General features: G+C 40.6%; 1 gene segment (V, D, J or C); it reads left to right on the top strand.

Annotated features, from left to right (window-relative positions):
• Window positions 1-468: 468 nt before the first annotated feature.
• On the top strand, window positions 469-20,891 carry LOC120536378. The segment is given in 7 exon segments: window positions 469-534; window positions 3,347-3,670; window positions 8,884-9,183; window positions 9,730-10,029; window positions 13,877-14,176; window positions 20,001-20,129; window positions 20,782-20,891. Coding segments are annotated over 7 exon segments (1,512 nt in total).
• The last annotated feature ends 2,760 nt before the right edge of the window (window positions 20,892-23,651 follow it).

The following is a 23,651-nucleotide window of genomic DNA, read 5'->3' as shown; positions in this document are numbered from 1 at the left end:
GAAGACGAGCAGAACGGAGAGCGCCAAGGCCGCTGTTTGAACTCCTTTCACCTGGCGTGGCGGTGCTATACATTGACGGTGCTCAAGAGGGTTTGAGTAGTGGACACATTTTTTATATTATTATTATTATTATTATTATTATTATTATTATTATTATTTTAATGCATCTCATAAACAACAAGAACTTTACTGAATAGGATTGAAGGGGAGCGATGTGCATTTTTCGGTTCTCATTCCTTTCAAAATGTCACTTTCCTTCTGAGCAACAGAAAAAACTCAAAAGGAAAGTGTCATCGTGAAGTCTAAGGTCCTGAATTCTATACTTTAAAAAATTACGTTCCGCCCTTATTAAAATGACTGTCAATCAAACCATAAATACGGTTTGATTGACAGGAAGGGGAAGATAATAGGCGGGGCTAAAGACAAAGTCGACTCATTTAAGTGTGTTTCAGAAGAGTGAAGTCATTTGTTACCACACATTGAAGATGAAAGGCAGTCGTGCAGCATCCTGCTCCTGGATATTGTACTTGATGGGTGAGTAACCTCACGGGTCTGTTACATGTTCCATAAAGGGACGATTCCATAGTGTAACGAAGTATAGCAACGTCAACTTGTCGCACAAAATATAAATATAAATCTTTCATGAGATGTTAAACATTTAATCGAAGGTATAGGTTTTCTGAAATCGACTTTCAGGCGATGTCGAAAAGATGCTGACGTTCCAGAATACAAGCGAATGGGCCACTCCGTAGTAGGACACGACTGCGCATACACCCGTCCGCTACAAACCGTTTAGAGTCGCCGTTTTACCTAACATGGATGAAAGCACAAGTGTCTATGGTGGAGTATGCTGACTAATAATAAAATTGCTAAAATTGTTCTTCAGAATGATGCCAAAGGGGAACTATTTCTGGTTCTGGTTGCTCTCATAAGGAACCTTTATTTATTTAGATCTGCAACAGGCCATAAACAGATGAGAACAGATTTGTGCAATAACAATTTTAAAAGAACTGTTACTGTACACAGTAACGCGAAGTTCAGGCCATTTTCTTTATGTGTCATTATCCTCCTATACGCTCTTAAAAATCACGGTTCTGGGGTGGTTCTCCAGAGCAGTGTTACATGGGAACCGTTTTTGGTTACCAACCGATCCATCCATATGAAGGTTACAGAAAAAAAACATTTTGTACTTATTTACACTCGTTATACGCTCCATACGGTACCTACATGGTAACATCCATCAATCCATTATCCAACCTGCTATATCCTAACTACAGGGTCACGGGTGTCTGCTGGAGCCAATCCAAGCCAACACAGGGCACAAGGCAGGAAACAAACCCTGGGAAGGGCGCCACCGCAGGGCACATACACACACCAAGTACACACTATGTACAATTTAGAATCGCCAAAGCACCTAACCCGCATTTCGTTGGGCTGTGGGAGGAAACCGGAGCACCCGAAGGGAACCCACGCAGATACAGGGAGTTCACGCAGGGAGGACCCACTGCGCCACCGTGCCGCCCTGGATGGTAACAGATTCGTGAAATACCAACGGGTCATTATTTTAAAAAGACTTGCTTCAAACAATCACACGGGCTAAGTTCAGGTTTTCTTCACCTGTTATGTCCTACAAGGAAGCTAACCATACATTGAAGATTATTTTTTTTCCTACGTATTAGAAAGTTATCAAAAGTAGAAAGAACCAACTTTCTATGCAAAAACCCTTCCCAGAATGAAATGTTGCTCTATCAAGAAATAATTTTACGAGAAACCGCATAACCCAATGAAGTCATAAAATGCCCTTAAAGAACCAGCATTTGTAAGGTCGTAGTTGCAACAGCTCCGTTATACAACCGCGGCCCTCAGAATTTTCGAAGCCCCCCTCAGGCGCTGGCCCTTCCACTCGATGACGTTCTCTTCGTGTCGGTGCGCGTTTCCTTGGCGTACACCCCAGTTTTTCTTCCATTTCCCATTGACGCGAGTCCTAAATTGATGTCTTGTGTCTACTCCTGAAAATCTGAATCGGATTAAGTATGTATGACAAGATTATTTCGAAGTTGTCTCAGTGGCGGAGCTCGAGTTCATGCTGCTCGGGGCGGGGGTTCAATTTGCCGCCCTCCAACATACTGTATCTGAATATGATAACCTTTTTAATAGAAAATTAAAATCACGTATATAGGGAAACATTAAGATACCGTTTGCATATTCGTATACAGAGAAGCAGCAATAATTTTTCACATATAATTATTTATAAGCATCAAGTATAGACGCACTGACAAGCCCTGTTCTAATTATTAGTTTAATATAATTACGCTGCGAAAACCAGAACCGGTGTAGTGTACAAGTGATAGGTGGGGATGAGCAAGAACGCTTTCGGATTGATAACGAAACGAAAATATAAATTGTAAATTAATCGTTTATCTTCCTAGAAATTATTATCGGTGTAATATTTACGTTTATTTTTTTTGCCTCATAAATTTCAACTGCTGTGTCTGATGCCGTCACAGAAGGACAGTCTGGAAATTATTTTTTAAGCATTTGTGGATACAAATCAAAGGATTGTACTTTTTGTCATTCATGAGTGATATTTTTCCGAACCCTGCAGCTTACATACGAATTGTACTGAGCCTTTTGGCCAAATAATGCCGCCCACAAAAATATTCGGACTGCCCTCTCTGTCAGCCCCTATAGCTACGCCACTGCGTTGTCTGCATACGCTTCATATTCCTTCACTTGCATCTATCGCTTAGTTTTGAACATTTTTTTCATTTTTTTATTGCAAATATTACCGAAGTTTTTCAAACGATATGCTTACCTTTCGTCTAATCACAAATGCATGCGATCAGTGCCAGCACTTGCACGTCTCGTTTTAATTCGGTATAATTAAGCGAAAAAGCGATTAAAATGAACGGTGCATATTCAACGATGTTAAATTTATCGTTTGCCCACACAGTCTACATTCGGGTATTTTTGAATTTCCTTTGTAAGCGTTGGCGTCTGCGTAGCACATTTTATATAAATTTAATTCTCACACGTTATCTGTGTTAAGTGCCACCGTCTATTTGAAAGAGAAAACCCGTCATTAACAGTAGTTCACGAAACCTCCAAATGAAAGAGTTGCATTGTTGATATTTTTTTCCAGTGAAAATTATAATTTACGTTTTAGTTCAAATTAACTTTAACGTGTGCAGAGAAATATATGATCACTGTTTTTTTTTTATAATACTGTATAACAATTTGAACGTTTTGAATAACAGTAATGTTTGTGAATGTAGTCAAATGATTTTCTTTCTTTCTTTCTTTCTTTCTTTCTTTCTTTCTTTCTTTCTTTCTTTCTTTCTTGCAGCGGTTTCTTTCGCCCTGGAAGTCACGGAGTCCCCCGCCTCGCAGTCCGTTCTGATCGGTCAGACAGCGCAGTTTTCGTGCACACTCTCCAGAGGCAAAGCTCGTGTTTTCTACTGGAGAAGAATCCCGCTGTTTCCTAACGGCACTTGGGGACATGAAGAGGACGTGATCGGTGGCATCCAGCAGCAATCTAACTCGTCCAGTGTCCTGGTTATTAAAAACGTGTCCGTTTCTGATGCGGGGAAGTACATCTGTACCGCTTTCCCATCTTGCCCTGGAAATAGTCAGTTAGTTGTAGGGCGGGGAGCAGAATTATCCGTTAAAGGTAATGTCATTTTGCATACTTTTTTTAGTTGTTTTTCTGCTGGTGGTGTCCCACTCATGGGTTGGTTCCTACTTGGTGCTCTAATAATAATGCTGCCTCTGCAATGGCACTTTACTTGGTTATGTTGTTCCATAGAACCATTCCTTGATGCAGAACCGTTTCATTCTGAGAAAAAAATGTTTGCCTATGAAGTTGGTTATTGTCTATAGATGATCCAAAAGAGAGGCAGAGTATTCCCTGTAACAGTCAGGAGACTGGCATGGGATGCCCAGGACCATCAATGTATGGGTGCAATGGGCACTAGCCGGGGGCATATGGGCCCATGATGTTTCTGATGCTTATATTTGCTGTCAAAACAGGTGCCCCAGCACACTAGTTTGCCCCGGGGCCTATGATGCTGTTAAGTAGGCCCTAAGGATGCCCACGTGGTGTGACAGAACTCTCTTACCCAATAAGGAGGCCAGTGTAATGGAAGGAAAGTATAAAGGGTGGAATGGAATGATTGGCATTACCTTTCCTGGTCAGAATACCAAAAGAAGTGATAATTTTCTAATATACAGAAAAAAACTGGAATCTGTAATTTCTGGTATGTGACCTTAGCCACCTGTGTAATCATAGGTAGTAAGAGTCCTTTTAAAATCACAAACTCAATGGTATTTCATAAATCTCTCATCTATTTATGGAGCCTGCTGTAGATCTAAATCAGACATTCTTAACCTTTTTTGAGTCACGGACCCCCCTTTAAGAATTTGATGAAAGTTATGGACCCCCTTCCCCAGAAATATTCATACAAACACAACTTTGCATGCAATGAGTACAATGTACTTTATTTATCGAGATTTGATTGTCCAAAGACATGCAGGTTAAGAGCATTGGCGATCCTAATGTCCTTGGTGTGCGTGTGTGTGTGTATGTGCCCTGTGGTGGGCTCGCGCCCTGCCCGGGGTTTGTTTCCTGCCTTACGCCCTGTGTTGGCTGGGATTGGCTCCAGCAGACCCCCGTGACCCTGTAGTTAGGATGTAGCAGGTTGGGTAATGGATGGATGATTGCCTTATACATATATGGCATACACTAATTATTATTAAACTTTAAAGTAAACATTCTGAAAAAAAAAACACTCCTTTTAATGCAAAAAGTAATGGACACTCATAATTATGAAATACAATCCTCTTGTGCAAATTAAAACAGATCTACTACTACTGTTTTCTACTACCATTACTGCTACTACATCTACATCTACTCTAAATCAACAGTACCGGGCTCTATGGTGAATATAAATATTAATTTTAATTTGACCCTCACTGACCCCCCAATAAATGCAGTAATCCCTCCTCGATCACGGGGGTTGCGTTCCAGAACCCCCGCGATTGATGAAAATCCGCGAAGTAGAAACCATATGTTTGTATGGTTATTTTTATATATTTTAAGCCCTTATAAACTCTCCCACACTGTTAACATTATTAGAGCCCCCTAGACATGAAATAACACCCTTTAGTCAAAAGTTTAAACTGTACTCCATGACAAGACAGAGATGACAGTTCTTTCTCACAATTAACAGAATGCAAACATATCTTATCTTCAAAGGAGTGCCGTCAGAAGCAGAGAATGTCAGAGAGAGCGATCGCTAAGAAAAGCAAACAATCAAAAAATGAATACGTGCTTTTAAGTATGCCGAAGCACCGCGATAAAGTGACATTTTGTAGAGGAGCGTCCGTGTCCTCTGTGCAAACAGCCCCTCCGTCAGGCAGAGAGAGTGAGAGAGACAGAGAAAAGCAAACAATCAAGCACCGCGCAGGAAGCACATCGTATATCATTGAGGAGTTTTAGTTAATATGTAATACATGCTCTGATTGGGTAGCTTCTAAGCCATCCGCCAATAGCGTCCCTTGTATGAAATCAGCTGGGCAAACAAACTGAGGAAGCATGTACCATAAATTAAAAGACCCATTGTACGCAGAAATCTGCGAACCAGCGAAAAGTCCGTGATATATATTTAGATATGCTTACATTTAAAATCCGCGACGGAGTGAAGCCACGAAAGTCGAAGCACGATATAGAGAGGGATCCCTGTAAAAGGTTTCTTTTGGAAACTTCATGTGAATGGATCTTATGGGCACCAAAAATATTTCCCCTATGACAACTGCTGTAAAGAATCACTCTTGACGCCTTGACTTTTTAGGAGTGTGCCCAGTACTCTTAGAGTAGCCTCCAGCCTGCTGTATCGTTAAAATACAAACTTTAAGAAATGAATTAAAGGTTACTGCATAAGAGTTAATTGGTAAAAGTCGCTTTTAAGGGGCACCTAAAATCCAAAAGCAGATAGCAAACAGCGAGTGATCCCACACCCATTCTGGTATCAGTTTGTTTCTAAAAGTGTCCTCCACGACTGAAATGGTGACGTTACACTGCCTAGGTTGACACTTTGGACATCACTCTTAAAAATAAAGATTACAAGGTGGTTCTTCAGTGTGATGCCAAAAGGAAAACTATTTTTAGGTTCCTAAAAGAAGCATCCCCATAAAGGTTCCAGAAAGAACCTTCAGATCCATGACAAGGTCCATAAATGATAATGGATTTGTAAAATATCAAATGGGCTCATGATTTTAAAAGGAGAGCAACACAGGCTACTTTCAGGTTCCAGGTAGCCCACAACACATTAAAGATTTCGGTTTTGTCCACATATTAGGGAGCCCAAAGAATCTGTTTCACATCCAAAGGACCCTCCATGGCTCTTTATCAAGTGATGTTTCTATGAGGAAGCACACAACCCAGTAAAATGCCAGTACAGATCCAGTATTGCCAAGAGTGCAGAGCACCAGCTATTTTGATCTTGGACTAGCAGTGCTTGGGAGATCTCAATGTTTAGGGAGACTGTAAAGTTTGAATAATTTTTAAGTCTCTGAGGTATCTAATTTATTTATTTGTTTGTTTGTTTGTCTGTCTGTCTGTTTGTTTATCACTTCCTTATTTTTTTTACTTTAATTACATCTTGCCTGAAGAAGGGGCCTGAGTTGCCTCGAAGGCTTGCATATTGTAATCTTTTTAGTTAGCCAATAAAAAGGGTCATTTTGCTTGGGTTTTCTCTACAAGATTAATTAAAAAAGCATGACTGTTCCCCAAAGAAACTGATAATATAATACAGCATGTAGTTGTCACAAAATGTAGAAGACACAAGCATCTCAAAGTAATTCCTACTTATCACGCACTTTGACTGATTCTGAAGCAGATAGAAATACTCTAACAATAACATAATTAGACATTTTGAGATGTCACTGTTAATTTTGTCAATGATAAAGCATCGGAGTGAGATAAAGAAACAAATTAGTTGTCTCTCAGTAGCAAGAGGAACAATATGAATTTCATCCTGGTTATGGAACAGTAAACCAGCTCTTCTCATTGCTGGAGGGTGCATTAGAGTATAGTAACCCCAGTTTACATTTGTTTTCTAGATTTGGGAAAAGCATAAAACCACCGTGTCACTCCACATGTGTTATGGGAGTTGCTGCAGGATATTATTAGCTAACAGGGCTGTTTCTACATACTACTCCTTCACTTTATGAATACAGTGAGAGCTATTGTATGTCTGAATACTTGGTGTCAGCTCACCACTCCTGTTTGTAGCTTTCTATTAAGTTATATCTGAGGATGAGGGGGTGTCCAGTTGGGGTGATATTGTTGCCTTACTCAGATGATGTTGTCCTCTTTGCCTCATCTGACTGTGACCTTTGGCATGCACTTGAGTGATCTGTTGGTAAGTGTGAAGTGACAGGGATAATGAAAGGCACCTCCAAGTCTAAGGTCATAGTTTTCTCTCAGAAAAGAGTAGATTGCTCTCTCCAGGTCAGGGAGGGAACAACTGCCCTTACTGGAGGAGTTCAAGAATCTTGGGAATCTTGTTCATGAGCAATGGAGGAAGACAACATGAGATCGACAAGCTGTTCTGCGGATATTCTACCGGTCCATGGTGGTGAAGCTTGAGCAGAGTCTAAAGACAAAGCTCTTGAATTAGTCAATTGACATCCCTGTCCTCACCTATGGTCATGAGCTGTGGGTAAAGACCAAGAGAATGAGATCGCGAGTACAAGCGACACACATGAGGTTTCTTCGCAAGATAGCTGGGCTGACACTCCATGATAAGGTGAGAACCTCAGCAATTTGGGAGAACCTCAGAGTAGAGATGCTGGTCCTGCTCATTGGGAGGAGCCAGTTGAGATAATTTTGGCATGTCATAAAAATATACACAAGCCAAGGTGTCTCGCACTAGAGCTGCTCCAGGTAGCTCCCACTGAGTGGAGACTCTGCAGCAGATCCAGGACACTCTGGAGGGATTGGATTGATTATATCCCTCTCAGATGGCTTGGGAATGTCTGGGAACTTCTCTGGGATAGCTGAAATCTGTAGCCAGGGACAGGTTAATCATGGCTGATTTATTATGCCTGACTGTCACTAGGAAAAGAGAATAAGAAAATGAGATGAAATCTCTATATGTAACAAAGGAACATGTGATTTGTGAAGCATCAGAGATGGGTGGATATGTTCTGTCATTCTTTGATTCATTTTCATAGCCTACGTACCTAATTTACAGTCTAGGGGGAGCCTGTCCAGGAATCATTGAGCACAATGCAGGGAATAACCTTGAGTTAGGTGCCAATCAGTCATAGGAGGGTTCATGGAAATCGAAATTTTCAAGCAATTTTACTCATTTAAAATAATAATCGTAGATGCAAAATGTTACAAGGAAAGCCTAGAATTGAGAAGTCAATTATTGGCTAACTAAAAAAATTACAATATGCAAGCTTTCAATGCAACTCATGCCCCTTCTTCAGGCAATCTCCGGAGTTGCCTCGAAAGCTTGCATATTGTAATCTTTTTAGTTAACTAATAACAGGTGTCAGTTTGCTTGACTTCTTACTTCATACATAATGGCTAACACGGTGCAACACCCTCGTAAATAAGGAAAGACTAGAAAACCTTGATACCACACCACTAACTAATCAAAAAGTTCTGCATTTTTCTGTAACAAATCATCATTCTCTCCATGTGTATTATACTCACAGTAATAGAAGAAAGGCAAGAAACTCTAAACAGATGTGACAACAAAGTTTTGTTTTATAAGATTTGTGATTTTATTTTCATAAAAAAAATGATAACAGCACCTTTATCAAATAATAATAAGTTTTTGGCCTTCTCTGCACTGTCTTGTATTGTCTCAGCCATCCCGAAGCTGGAGATTCTCTCGGATTCAACACCTAACAAGCTTGATCACCTTACCCTGACTTGCAGGGCTATGGATTTCTACCCCCCTAACGTCACTCTCCTCTGGGACCACTCTCTCCCTGGGGTGCCTCACACCGCACAACAAGAAAGCCCCACATCCCCGAACAACGGGAAGTTCAGCAGCAGCTCTGTCCTGCACGTGAACACCTCGCTGTGGAGGCCGGAGAAAGAAATCGGATGCCTGGTGAATCACAGCTCGGTGACACAGCTGCTGAAAAAATACATTAAGAGACCAGGTGAGGATATTTGTTTCCTGTTGAACAATGGAATTGTGCTACCATGTCCATCTCCTTGTAATCCAAAAAAAAAGGAAAATGGAATAATAACATTCAAAGGGCGGTCTCTAGTTTTTCATTTGTTCTGCCAATTCCTGCATTGACGTGATTGTGTTTTTTGCTCTGTAGGCCACATTTCACTACTTCTTCTTCTTGTGGCTACTCCCGTTAGGGTTCGCCACAGCAGATCATCTTCTTCCATATCTTTCTGTCCTCTGTACCTTGTTCTGTCACACCCATCACCTGCATGTCCTCTCTTACCACATCCATAAACCTTCCTTTAGGCCTTCCTCTTTTCCTCTTGCCTGTCAGCTCTGTCCTTAGCATCCTTCTCCCAATATACTCGGCATCTCTCCTCTTCACATGTCCAAACCAGTGCAACCCATTAGTGAAATGTGGCCTATGTGTGTAGGCCACATTTCACTAATGGGTTGTTACTCGGTCTTCTATTGGGGATGTGATATAACTTTTATTAAATTCAATTCTCTTGTTTTGATTTTGTTACAGTGGCTCTCAAAGTAAATCTCACCTCAGAAGTATCCTTCGCCAGCCCCGACTTCCTCACCCTAACTTGCTCAGCGGTTGGATTCTACCCCTCGAATGTCACCCTGTCCTGGGATCATTCACTCCCCACTAATCTCTCATACAAACACCAGGAGATGCCCACACTCCTACAAGATGGTACCTACAGCAGCAGCTCCAGCTTGCAAGTAAATAGCTCAGTTTGGATCCCGGGCACGGAGATCGGCTGTGAGGTGAATCACAGCTCTCTGATACAACCACTGAGGGAAACAATCAGGAGAGGAGGTGAGGCGGAGAACGTGTGCCAGCAATGAAAACTGACATTATGTTAACTTAAGAGGGGAAATTTAAAAAGAGGAATCTGATAATCAAAGGGCTGCCATTTTATTTTATTCTTTTTGATGGGTGTGAACACCAAAGACAGGAAGACAACGTGGAAGGCTAAAAAAACAATAAAAAATCTACTCAAATGAGTCAAAACAAATGTGCTTTCTTCAAAATAAGCAAAGTAAACAAGATGAAAGAAAGGTCATTTGTTCAACATTTCTAAATGCATATTTAAAAAATCAGTACAGAAAGGTCCATATGGTATTTCTATGTACATTTCACTTTAGTGATACCGCAGGAACTCACTTATCGGAAGATTTTACAATACGATACCATAGATTGTACATCAAATCAAGTATGTTAACTTATATACTTGCAATATTTGATATTTTCACAAATAAATGTAGACTAAAACGAGCAGGAAATTGAATCAATTAAACATCTTAAATGATAATTTAATTTGAAACAAAACACTATGGGTCAAATTAAATGAAGAAGCTGCATAGATAGACAGACTGCGATGAGGGTGGTTTAATGTCGCCGAATACGTCAACCTTTACAGATCTACTGTGGTGTGTTTGTGTGCTCATTTCTTTCAATTCATTATCCTTCTGTCGTGTGCTCTGGTAGGGCAAGAAAGCAGTCAACTATCTTAACTTATAGATTTCTTTGGGTGTGTGTGTGCCTCTGTGTGTCTTCATGTGTGTATGCACCCATCCATCCATCCATCCATTATCCAACCTGCTATATCCTAACTAAAGGGTCACGGGGGTCTGCTGGAGCCAATCCCAGCCAACACAGAGTGCAAGGCAAGAAACAAACCCTGGGCAGGGCACCAGCCTACCGCAGTGTGTATGCATGTATATTTAAATAAATTATGTATCTCAAAAACTACTCCTACAAAAATGTAGCAAATCAATAGGCCTGGACCAATAACTACATGAAACACTGGAAAAATCCTGATTAAATGAAACAATTTCTTTGGCAGTTGTTATTGGATAAAGAGCAAAGAGGAGGATATGGCGATAAGAACCTGGACCAACCTGGACATAAAACAATAAGCATGGAGCCTGTAACAAGACCAACACAATGTAACTTGTTTGAAAAAGATAGGTCCATTGTTTCAGGTTCATGTTTTTCAGAAATTCTCGTTGTACATACTGTGAACTGGGGCCCGGACACAGGCAGACGGACATCATAGTTCCACCACACACCGTTTATTTACAATAATATGTACAAATTTGTGCTCACGTGCACCCCCAGTGCCTCCAGCACCGTTCCCCCAAATGTCCAGGCCTCACAGTCTCTGTGCCTCTCTTTTGGCCGCCTCCCGTCCTCTCTCCAGTTCTGTCCTCTTCCACCCGACATCCACTGCTAACTGGAGGGAGACGGCCCCTTATATGAGAACCCGGATGGGCTCCAGCTGCTTCCCGGCAATCAGTCATAGCCATACTCCAGTGTGGCGGAAGTGCCGGCTGCGCACCCGGAAGCCATCCGGGTGTCCCATGTCGTCTTCCCCCCAGCACTTCCTGGTGTGGTGGAAGTGCTGGGCTCCAGGGATATGCAGGCATTGGCCACGGGTCCCTACAGGGCTGGGCTTCCAAGCCCTTTACCTGCGGCCCCCTACATAACCAGGATGGACGCCCCCTCACGGTCTGGAGGAGGCACAAGCCCTCCTCCTGTCCTCCTGGGCGTCCCAGCCGGGGCCACATGGGATATTCCGGCACCGGGGCGCCACCTGGCGGTGGCCACGGGTCCCCACAGGGCTGGGCTTCCAAGCCCTGTACCCGAGGACCCCTACATAACCAGGACGGACGCCCCCTCGCGGTCTGGGGGAGGCACAAGCCCTCCTCCGGTCCTCCTGGGTGGAGCCCGGCTGGGGACCACAATACTATAGGTCTCAGTATTCAGGGCTTATTTTAAGTGTTTCTGCCTTTGCTAGAATGCAATTACCCAGATACTCCACACAATGCAAGAAAAAATGTTTTCCAACAAAACTGTTGAATTTCAATTTTCCACAGAGACAGACGCACACCTACAGATGCCATGCTAAAATGAATGTTTCTCAACATTTTCAATAACTAAAATTAACTATTAGTTGTATTATTTACATCTTTATTTATTCTACGCCTACTAAACAACATTGCCTAAAATCAAGTTCAACATATACAACAAATTGTTTCATAATCAAACTAGAAAAAAAAAAAATCAGAAATTAAAAAAAAAAAAAGAAAAAGACCAAACCTAACAAAAACAGAATTAAGCTTGTTAGCTATTTTTTTATCCCGCACCAAGGTTTCATAAAGATGTGACTTACCTGCTGGGAGGTTAACTTTCTCGGATTATATTTCCCTGACAATAAGGTGGCACAGTTGTGGTATCACACTAGTGTGTGGTGGTACAATTGCTGGATGTCAGTTGCCAGCTCAGTCACTGCCACCGCTGTGTATTATGGGGATGGCATGCAGGTTAGCGGTTGGTGCTACTGAATCACATCTCCAGGACCAGAGTGCGAATTCCCCGTGTCAGTCTCTGTTTGTGCAGAGTTGTTTTTCTAAGTCTTTTCAAGATAAACATATATTAAATACATAAAATAGGAAATATACAAAAGTATATTAGCAAATGTTTCATTTATGTTTTGTATAACTGCAGCACAATTGGGTTACATTTTTTAATACTTTGGAAACAGGAAGTGATCTGACTAGAACTTAGGAAATTTGACAAATGAGAGACCATTCAGTCCATCAACTCTTTGCGTAAGAAGTGCTTTCTGGCTTTAGTCCTAAAGTCACTTCCTCGTCATTTTTACTGGTGTCCTCCTGTATGTGATTCACCATTAACTCTTTGAGGGCTGAATATTTTTTCCAAGCACACAAAGCAATGGTTTCGCACATAAAACATAAAACATCTATTGCTACGTGCTATGGCTGCTGTTGCTGGATATTCGGCATCACTGGCGAAAGTGGCTGCACAGGAGCACCTCACTGGGCAGCAGGAATGCACGGTGGACCGGCTGCCTGGGTGTCTGCAAACAGCAGTTGGGTAGCGGTGGCAATATGGTTTATACCTCTTGTCATCATAAGTGATGGTCCTCCCAGGCGAATGCTACTGTAGGCGTATCAGCTACATGAACGTGTTCAGCACCATAATCAGCTGGGAACTGATCAGCCGATGCTGGTACCTCATTTTCGCTTGTGATCTCCATCTCCAGATCATTTGCATCAAATTCCAAGTCCGACAAGTCAGAGTCCAATTCAGCGATAGTATGTAAAACATTCAAGGAGTGTTTTAATTTGCACATTCGCTTTAGTCTCTCACCAGATATTGATGCTATTTTAGAGGTTGTTTGCTCTTCGCTACTCATGTGTGCACAGAGAATCAAGGTTAAATCAACAAAGCTACTTAACTTTAACTAGCAAAGAGAGTCGAATGAAAATGTAAGGGCGAGTTTTGTCACAGTTTACAGCCGATTACCGTTCTCTACCCCTGAATTTCGACAAAAGTCGACATCAGCCCTGAAAGAGTTAAGCTGAAAACATGTTGCTAGACCTATTTTTTCAAGCCTTTGAGGATTTTAAATATCTGGATGAGGTCCTTACACAGTCTCATGTCCTGAAGTCCTGGGAACATAAACCCATAAGTCCTTTTCAGACATTGCTTCCTGTATGGCAGGGTCTCCCATTTCGCAATTATAACTGAGTTTCCTTTTGCCCACGGTGTAGCACTTCACACTTTCTACATTATGGTTTAACTCCCAACATTCTTTGACAAAATGCCTAAATGAAAATGATGTTCTCTTCTTTAGTGATCATGCTGACTGTACAATGGACAAGCGATTTCAGAAATCTGACTTGCAGTGCTGTGGGATTCTACCCTCCTAGTGTATCTCTGACATGGCACCACTCCCTTCTGGGGATACCCAACACTACCGAGCTAGAAGACCCCAAACTCCTCCAGGATGGCACTTACAGCAGAAGCACAACTATGCAGTTTAATGCGTCTCTGTGGAGTCCGGGTATTGAGATTGGGTGTGAGGCAAACCACAGCTCTCTGATACAGCCATTGAGGAAGAACCTGACGAGTGAAGAGCAGCAATCGGCCAAATGTGAGTGGCGAGCTACAAAAAATAACAGGTTCATGACAAATGAAAAAAATATATATATATATATTACTGTGTCACCTGGCTTAAGCCTACATTTAATTATTTCATTGGCTTATTCTATATATACAAATTAAACAATGTTTAATTAGTTATTTTAATTTAGGCTAGGTGAAAATTGCAGCCTATACATTTAAATACTGAAATCAGCCAAAATTAGATTACTAAAACGGTAAAGTCATAGTATTGAATTATTTTAGGTCTGAATACTGCTCTTAAATTCAAATAATATTTAAGGTGATAAAAAAGACCACCATGCCAGCTAACACTTTTTATAAACTACATTTTACAGGAGCGTCTTTTCAAATCACATTATCTAGTATGCTTCTCTTCTTCCCCTGCTGGTTTATTTTGAAAAGGCTCAACGGTCAAACTTTTTTTTTTTTTAATAAATTAGCTTTAATTCTATTTATTCTTATGGTTTTTGTGATGCATCTTCCATGGAGACTCACCATCACAGTTTTCTTTATGTATTAAACGTGTAAGAATTGAGAAACCCCAAGTTCCATTTCACTTTATGGTCAGTTGCGTTCACTATTGAAAAGCTGGCCATACTTTTTGTGAAGGTACCAAAACGATGTGATATATATACGAGGGACGTTCAAAAACCTTCGCCACTTTTATATTTTCGTTGGAAAAGGTGGAAGCGAGACAAGTAGTAATTGGGCATTAAAAAGCTGGTATGATGATTGGGAAAATTGTATCGCAAACGAAGGCAACTATATAGAAAAGTGATAGAATTTGTTTTTGAAATTCTTAATAAATAGAGTTAAAAAAAGTGCATACACTTTTGAATGTCCCCGTATATATATATATATATATATATATATATATATATATATATATATATATATATATATATATATATATATATGAATATGCATGACTGTACTGTATATGAATACAAGTGTGCTAGGGGCTGGCACCCTGTGCTGGGTTTGCTCCTGGCATGTTCCCTATGCAACCTGGGATAGACTCCAACACCCCCTATGACCCTGGTCTGGATTAAGTAGGTTAGAAAATGACATGACAAAATGAATACAAGTGTTTTCCTTTCTAAAAATTCCAAAAAATAAAAATCATCATATGGGAAAAAATCAGTTATACAGCAACAGCAGCAATGTTTTGGCCTTTTAGTGCTGCTTGACTCCTAGGGTTTGCCTGGCCGTTGTCTGTTGGAGGTCTGCATATTCTCCTCGTGTATGTATAGGTTTCCTCCGGGTACCACAGTTTTTTCTCCAACATTTTCAAAGACACGCACGTTATTTTAATTGGAGATCCTAAATTGTCTGTGTGTGTGGGTGTTTTCCATAGTGGGTCCTGTGATGTACTTCATAGAGGTTTGCATCCTGAATTCTGGATTCATTTTTGAAGATCAAGTTTTTGAACAATCATGTTATTAATTTGTCCCTTAGACTGGCACCAATAAATGAAAGTAAATGTATACATTTAAACAGTAAAATCGCACATAGAACTGTAATAGCAGGGCACCAGAAAAAAACATGAAGCCAAACCTTAGAATACACCCATTGAATCGATTGTGTCCATATTGATAAAGTGTACGTCCATGAGATCTTCACAAAATTATGACGTTATCGTTTTGTAAAACTCCACTCACTATAAAGTAGACTGCCTTCTCTTTCACCTCATTCCTCTTTTACATTCCTATATATATAAAATCTGACGTCTGTCTGTCTGTATGTCTGTCTGCTTTTCAGGAGAGAACTACTTACCGAATATAGATTGAGTTTATTTCTATAATTTGCTTGAACGTTCCAGTTGATTTTGCGACATCTCTCATCACTCTAAGAATCATTGTTCACTTGCAGGAGAGATATATTTGCGGTAATCCGAGACAAAGGCTGCGGGCCGAGGGGAGGGGGAAGCGTGACGTCTGGGGTGGCGCCCTCCTCACTGTCCTGTTTTACTACTAGACGGTTAGTATGGAACAAACGTTCACACTGAGAGTCATGGTTAGAAACAGCAAGCTCCAAGAATACTAAAGCTACAATTAAACCTTGACAGCGATGCACACAATAGATGCATGATTTTTGAGTGCGTTCAAGTAAAATGCAAATTCACCAGTTTTTCTTGTCGTCACATCTCCCTGTCCACACGAAACTGCTCAGCTTCCGATGGACTCATTTTGTTGACATTTTATTCCTGAAGGAGAATTGTCAAGAAAATTTCATTTTTGTTGCAATATTTTAAATAGGCACTTTGGAATTTGTGATGTCAGATTTTCAAAATGGTTGATTTTGAAAAATTAAAACATCCTCTACAAGCTCAATTACAGAATAATTTACGTTTTTTAAATGAACCACGAAAGAGCAGTTAATTAACTTGCATATTTTCCTGTTTTATATGTCAGACAGCCACACAAAACAAATCCCCAATACGAGATATGGAACCAGAAATAGAGGCAGGAATTCTGCAGTACATCAGCTGCTTGTGCGGCTGGGTGAACTTCGATGGTGATTTAACTTTTCCTTTGGGTACAGACGTTTTATATTAATAAAAATATGAACTTCAATTAGCCAGAAACTCTCTACAACCAATGACTAACAATAGGACATCAGTCGATTCAATTTTGACATCATGAGTTAGTAGCTGGTGTCCAATGAAAGATACTTCAGCCACCATATGAGCTACTTATGATATCCTGTGTAACAAAGGCGCTATATAGGCGCCTGACCCGACACAGAAAGACACGGAGGCACGTATAAAAAGTACAAATACTTTTATTTTTCTTCAGCTGTGGGACACGTCTTCCCCGTGCCACACAGCCCAAACATGGTCCCGAAGCACCAACACTAAATCACAACACAACACACTCTTCTTCCTCTACCACCACTCCTCCACAAGCGTAGTCCTCCTCCCGACCCTGGCTCCTCAAGTGGTGGTGGCTGGCCCTTTTTATAACCCACCCGGAAGTGTTCCAGGTGCTTGACCACCTGGTGGGGCTGAAGATTCGTCCAGCCAGGCTGCTGAGTCCATGCAGCTCCCCCTAGCAGCCATCTGAGCCCCCAACCAGGCTGTGGAGGACTCCATCTCCTATGGAGCCCTGTGGGTGGTTGGGGAATCACTGTCAGCCATTGAGGCTGCCACCAAGCATTCAGGGGGAGGTATTGGAGTGCCCATGGTAGCTCCCCCGGAAAATAAGCAGCAGGAGCGTCCCTGCCGGGCATGGGACCCGGCTGTCCTTCACACCTGCATGAATTTGTAAATTTCTTTTAAAAGTGTGCATGTAATACACAGTTGTGTCAGTTGGAGGGTGACACCATCAGATGGGGTGACACTAAATTGTGTAGTGATTTGGGCTGAAATCACCTCTGCTCAATGAAATGATCCAGCGTCCATGGACTGAAATTACCAAGGAAGACCCTCCCACATTGACAAAACAATTGAGTGTCAAGGGGGCTGAAATCACCAAGATTGACCCCACTCCTGTACCCTTGCTGAAACAGTGTAGTGTTCACAGACTGAAATCACCAAGAGTGACCACATGATGAAACGACTGAGTGTCAAGGTGGCTGAAATCACCAAGAGTGACCACACGACGCCCTGATGAAACAACTGAGTGCCCGCGACTTCACGTTTTTTGATGAAATGATAGTATGGCATGATTGTACAAAAGCTAATTTAAACTTCAAGGATATAGAACTTTACTTGGGTTTGAGAATGTTATATGATGTTTTTTTATACTGCAGCGTCCTCCATAATCTGTTCTCTGACAGCCTTCAAGCAGTCCGTGGTTTTGAGAATCAAAGTTTGATCAAACTCTTTTGCAGAATATATGCCAGTACTCTAGAAGAAGAGACTACATCTGAATAATAAACATCTGTTTCAATAAGTCTTTTCTTGAAATCAAAAAACAAAACAAAACCTATCTTCAAACATTTAGGATGTTTCGCCCATGCTGAAAGGTTAAGGTTAGGCCTGGGTAGGTCACTCAAGTTTTACTCTACTGTTCTTGTTATGCTTGTGGACAGAAATCACCCAAATAACCATTTGTAGAAGCACTGGGTGAATTTTGCAGGAATGGTCAAATTAAATCAATTAAATTATACAAAAGTTTTTGTAATATTTATACGCATGTTATGATATTCTGTTTTTTTTTTTTTCTTGTTGGACTTCATTTTTCTTTTTGATTTGCTCTGACGAAGTTTAACTGCATTCCCATCCCGTTTTGCTTTGTTTGCTCAACAAGTTTTGGATACATTATGTTCTGGACACATTTTGGATGCTTCATGTGACCATGGTTGTCATGCTGAAGTGATACTATAAATATTTCATTATCCATCATACTGCAATGGATACACAATGTCTTGAGAATTTCACTAGCTTTACTTCCAAATAGGCCCCGGCGTCAGGTTTGGTTTTTGGTTTTGATGTCCTTTTTTGATTTCGACATTCATTTCTTATTTTGAAGTTCTCACTTCTGATTCCCTGGATTTTTCTGACTTCTTATTTTTTAGCCCTTGTCTGTCGTGACTATGTCCTTGACTACATATCTCATCTCCTAGTCTATTTGCACTACTCAAAATTAGCCTCGAACATTTACACTTCCCGTAAGTGATTAATGACGTCGAGTGTACAGAAAAAAAAACAAAAATAATCTGATATAAACCTTTTAATGTCATTTTATGATAGTGCCCTGTATTACCCTGCACTGTATTTGTTTCCTGACCTGACCTGGGCAGGTTGCTGCTTTGTGCCAATGGCTACACTGGTTTCCATCAACACTATATTGCAAACAGAGTTAATAAATATTAATGAGTCTGGTTATCTGAAACTTTATACAGCTTTTCATATTCTCTGTGCTGGAGAGCCTGTAATTTACTGTATTTTACAATAACTGAGCCACTAAGCCCCAAACCTCAGGCACAACATCACCCAATACAATTCCAGGTTCAAATAAAGGGCATTTGTCAACAGAAAATGAACTAACAAATGCAGCAATCTGTTTTTACTTATAATTTTGATCATAGCAAAATATCACACTCGGAGAAAAATGATCAAAATACACTTTCTATATACCCATTATAATTTAGTATAACATTCTCAAACCCTTTAATTTCAATTCAGGGTCAAAGGGGGCTGAGCTCAAGGCAAGAATCCACCCAAGCCTCTCTCATCTCTATTCAAACAATCTACAGTTACCCTACACAATAAAGTGCGATGTGCTTTTCATTTAACGTACTTTACAGTTAAATGAACTGCAGGCAATGATTCACCAAACTGCGTGTTGTGGCTCTCTGCATTGTCTTAATGTATTTAAAATTGAATGTACTGGTGCCATATTAGGAAAACGTAATCAGTCTCACAACAGATAAAGATCAAAGGCAGCAGTCGCCTCCTTAGTGTATATAAAAGAACCCGGAAAGAGGCAGCTATAGGTAAATAAATGATTTATCCTGTCCACTGATGATAAAATAACAGGTGATGAGAAAATAGCAGGAAGAGCTTATGTGTCTCTCATAAATTGAGATGTATGAAAAGCAACTTATAATATTTCATTACGTATCGCAGAAACATGGGCTCATCCTCCAGAGTACTTGAATATATTCTCAAAATGCTTGAAGATAGCAATTCCTAAAATCATCTGCCTGAAGGCTACAGGAAGGGGATGAACTGCTGGTGGCAACCAATTTTGACAGCCTGGTCCATGATATTGCGGTACATGGCTCTATTAAGATACTTTTTGAGTGTCTGTTATGCAGAAAAGCTGAAATCCATTAAAAATCATTTCCTATTGCTGTATTTTCAGATGTCCCCAAATTAAATGGATTCTACCAGAGCAGCCAGTGGTTCCTGCGTATATGTCTGCTGTTTTTGGGTTTGATGTTACTGATTTTACCAATAATTGTGGTTCACTTTAGAACTAACATGAGGATGAGTTGAGTATTTTTCTTTATATATGTATATTTCTGTCTGTTTGAAGGGGCTTAACAGCAAGGCTTTGAGAAATATATGAAAAAAATATATCAAATACATAAATATATATTTTATTGGACTCTCATTTGAGTTAGACTGGCAAAAAATTAGACACTTTCACTGAATTTAACTATTCAACATTTTACCAAAAATTAAATCTTGATGGACAATCATGCATAGCCACATTTTAGAATATGTGACTGTGTTTATTTGTTTAGTTACTCAAATATTGGGGCATTAATTTACATTGTAAAGTAAAAGGTGTTCTGTTTTTATGTCATTAGAAATTTCAGACATGGCCAAATGTATTGGTACCCTTCCACTATTTACATTCAAAACGTTTCCACACTTTTCAAAAACAAATTGCATCACTTTTCTACATAGTCACTTTCATTTGCAAGGCAATTCTCCTAGTGCCATACCAACTTATTAATGCCCAATTATTACTCCTCCTGCCTTCACCGTTTCCAACGGAAATATGAAGATGCGGAAACTTTTTGAATGCCCCTCGTGTATATATATATATATATATATATATATATATATATATATATAATCATATATATATATATGATTATTTAATGACTGTGCATCATTATTTTTCTTTATTTTAGGATCTGTCCAGCAAGAACCCTCAAAGGAAGCAGTCGAACTTGAGACCCAAAGGAGGAACCCTCAAAGGAGGAACTTGAGACCCAAAAAAAGGAGGCCAGTCCGAGCGTAAGGAACGAGAATTTCAACATTTACGATACATTGATTTAGGACAAAATAAATATTTACAAGACTCTTTGCTGTCCTGCCCTAGTTGTCAGTGAAAATGTCGAGCACTTATGAAAGGATTGTGGTTCAGATTTTCACAGATTAGCTAATTCAGGACAGAACACCAGGCTTTCAGTTTTTCTGCCATCTTTACACATTGTATTGCAACATTTAGCATATAAACTGAACTACTAGGATGCGGGGATGAAGTGTAAAAACCTCTGTTTCAGACATAGTATCTGTATGAAAGCACACACTTAACCAATGATTAATAAAGCTTCATTCTTTTTAAATTGCATCTCACCTTATTTGGAATAACAGTGTTAATGGATAATGATAAGCAAAATTATGAAAATACTTAATGACACATATTGGCTTAAATAAAATTGAGCTTAGTGCCCTGGAAAAAACAGGTTGGAAAAATGAGATTTATTAAAGTGTCTTTCTGTGAACATTTTAGGCATTAATGCACTGCTGAAGCTCAATTCTGCAAAAAAACTCAAATAAACTGAATATATTTTCCTTTTATATATATATATTGTGGAGGACTGCCGGCTTCGCGCTCCAGCCCTCACCCCCAGGCCGCCAGGTGGAGCTCTCCCGACAGCAGGATCGTGCCCCGAGTTCCAGCAGGGCATCATGGACTTTGTAGAGTTTATACACAGCCCTGCTGGATACCTTGGGGGCCACCGGGAGTTGCTGTAGGGGAGCTCGTGGGCTCTTGTGTGCCCTGTAACCCGGGAGTACATCACGGTCACGTAACAGGAAGGATCCCGGGTTGAAGAAAAGGACTGTTTACCCTGACCCACAAGGAATAAGGGACTGTGGTCTGATTGGACAAGAACACCTCCGGGTCAGGGGCTATAAAAGGATTATGGGCCAGTCCAGACACTGAGCTGAGCTGGGAGGTAGGAGGGCGAAGTGTCTGGGCGAGGAGGAAAGAGTATTATTGTGGTATTTATTAAGTATATGAGTAGTGTGGAGGGTGCTTTGTACACGTTAGTGTTAACTAGTAAAAAGTCTTGGACTTTTATCCAGTTTCTAGCGTGGTACCTGAGGGTTCAAGGGAGCACTAGCGCCCCCTACTGCCACACCGACGTAGTGGGTGGTGTTTTGCACCTCCGTGCATTGACCGCGACCTTCCTAGGGTTGTCTGCCCACACAAATTTTGTTTTAAATGCAGGTCCCTTGCCAACAGACGGCCAGAGAATCCTGCCGACTACGCCAGTGTGGCAGTAGGGGGCACTAGTGCTCCCTTGAACCCTCAGGTACCACGCTAGACACTGGATAAAAGTCCAAGACTTTTTATTAGTTAACACTAACGTGCACAAAGCACCCTCCACACTACTCATATACTTAATAAATACCAAAATAATACTCTTTCCTCCTCGCCCAGACACTTCACCCTCCTACCTCCCAGCTCAGCCCAGTGTCTGGACTGGCCCATAATCCTTTTATAGCCCCTGACCCGGAGGTGTTCCTGTCCAATCACACCACAGTCCCTTATTCCTTCCGGTCAGGGTAAACAGTCCTTTCTTCAACCCGGAGCTCGTTGTTCCTTCCTGTCACGTGACCGTGACGTACTCCCGGGTTACAGGGCACACAAGAGCCCACAAGCCCCCCTACAGTGACTCCCGGTGGCCCCCAAGGTATCCAGCAGGGCTGTGTATAAACACTACATAGTCCGAGGCCCTGCTGGAACTCGGGGCACGATCCTGCTGTCGGGAGAGCTCCTCCTGGCGGCCTGGGGTGAGGGCCGAGCACGGCCAGCAGTCCTCTACAATATATATATATATATATATATATATATATATATATATATATATATATATATATACATATACTTTGTATATATATATATATATATATATATATTATGAATTTTAAACCAAATTTTGACATTGCTTGCCTTTTATGGTGGCACAATGGTTAAGATTTGTCCCTGTTTGTTTCCAAGCCAGAGTTCCTCCAGGGTAGAGGTTGAACCTTTTTTCCAATGAGATTGGTCATTTATGCCTATTACTCTGTTCTTGATACTGTGGCTAGCAAACAATGATCAGTGTCACAAATAGACGAAGTTCACTGTTGGAAATGCATTGTGGAAAATTGGCGTTGTTTACAATACTGCCTCAAAGCCATAATGGAAGCAAAATGACAACAATAGCAACAACTAAGGACACAAATAATGTTACACTTACCCTTTGTATAAATGAATCATAAACTGTACAATGCATCTCTCCCAGAGAGACCAAGTTTGGACTTCCACAGGATGAATGCAGTCCGCTTCCCTCAAAGGAAAAAAATAGAAACACTGATTTAATTCTACATGGTCTGGTAAGCTCACTAATTCATAATATGTATACATTGGAAAAGGGACAGAAGGACAACAGCAAAGTAATGGAGGGTGAAGAAGTTAAACTTTGTTTAATATTTATTTAAAGATCTTCTATAACAAGCCAAATTTCCCCTGGGGATAAATTTTGTTTGTTCTTTGTTCTATCTATCTATCTATCTATCTATCTATCTATCTATCTATCTATCTATCTATCTATCTATCTATCTATCTATCTATCTATCTATCTATCTATCTATCTATCTATCTATCTATATCTTAATACTGGTATGGCAGCTGGTTAAACACTGAAGAAAACAGAGAAGATGATGAATCTGCTTGGCCCGATATCTCTTCTTCAATGATAGTCGATGAAATGATACCCTTTTCATA

Source organism: Polypterus senegalus, chromosome 10, assembly GCF_016835505.1.
Source record: "Polypterus senegalus isolate Bchr_013 chromosome 10, ASM1683550v1, whole genome shotgun sequence".
Classification (NCBI taxonomy): Eukaryota; Metazoa; Chordata; class Cladistia; order Polypteriformes; family Polypteridae; genus Polypterus; species Polypterus senegalus.
This window is presented reverse-complemented; position numbering and strand designations above follow the sequence as displayed.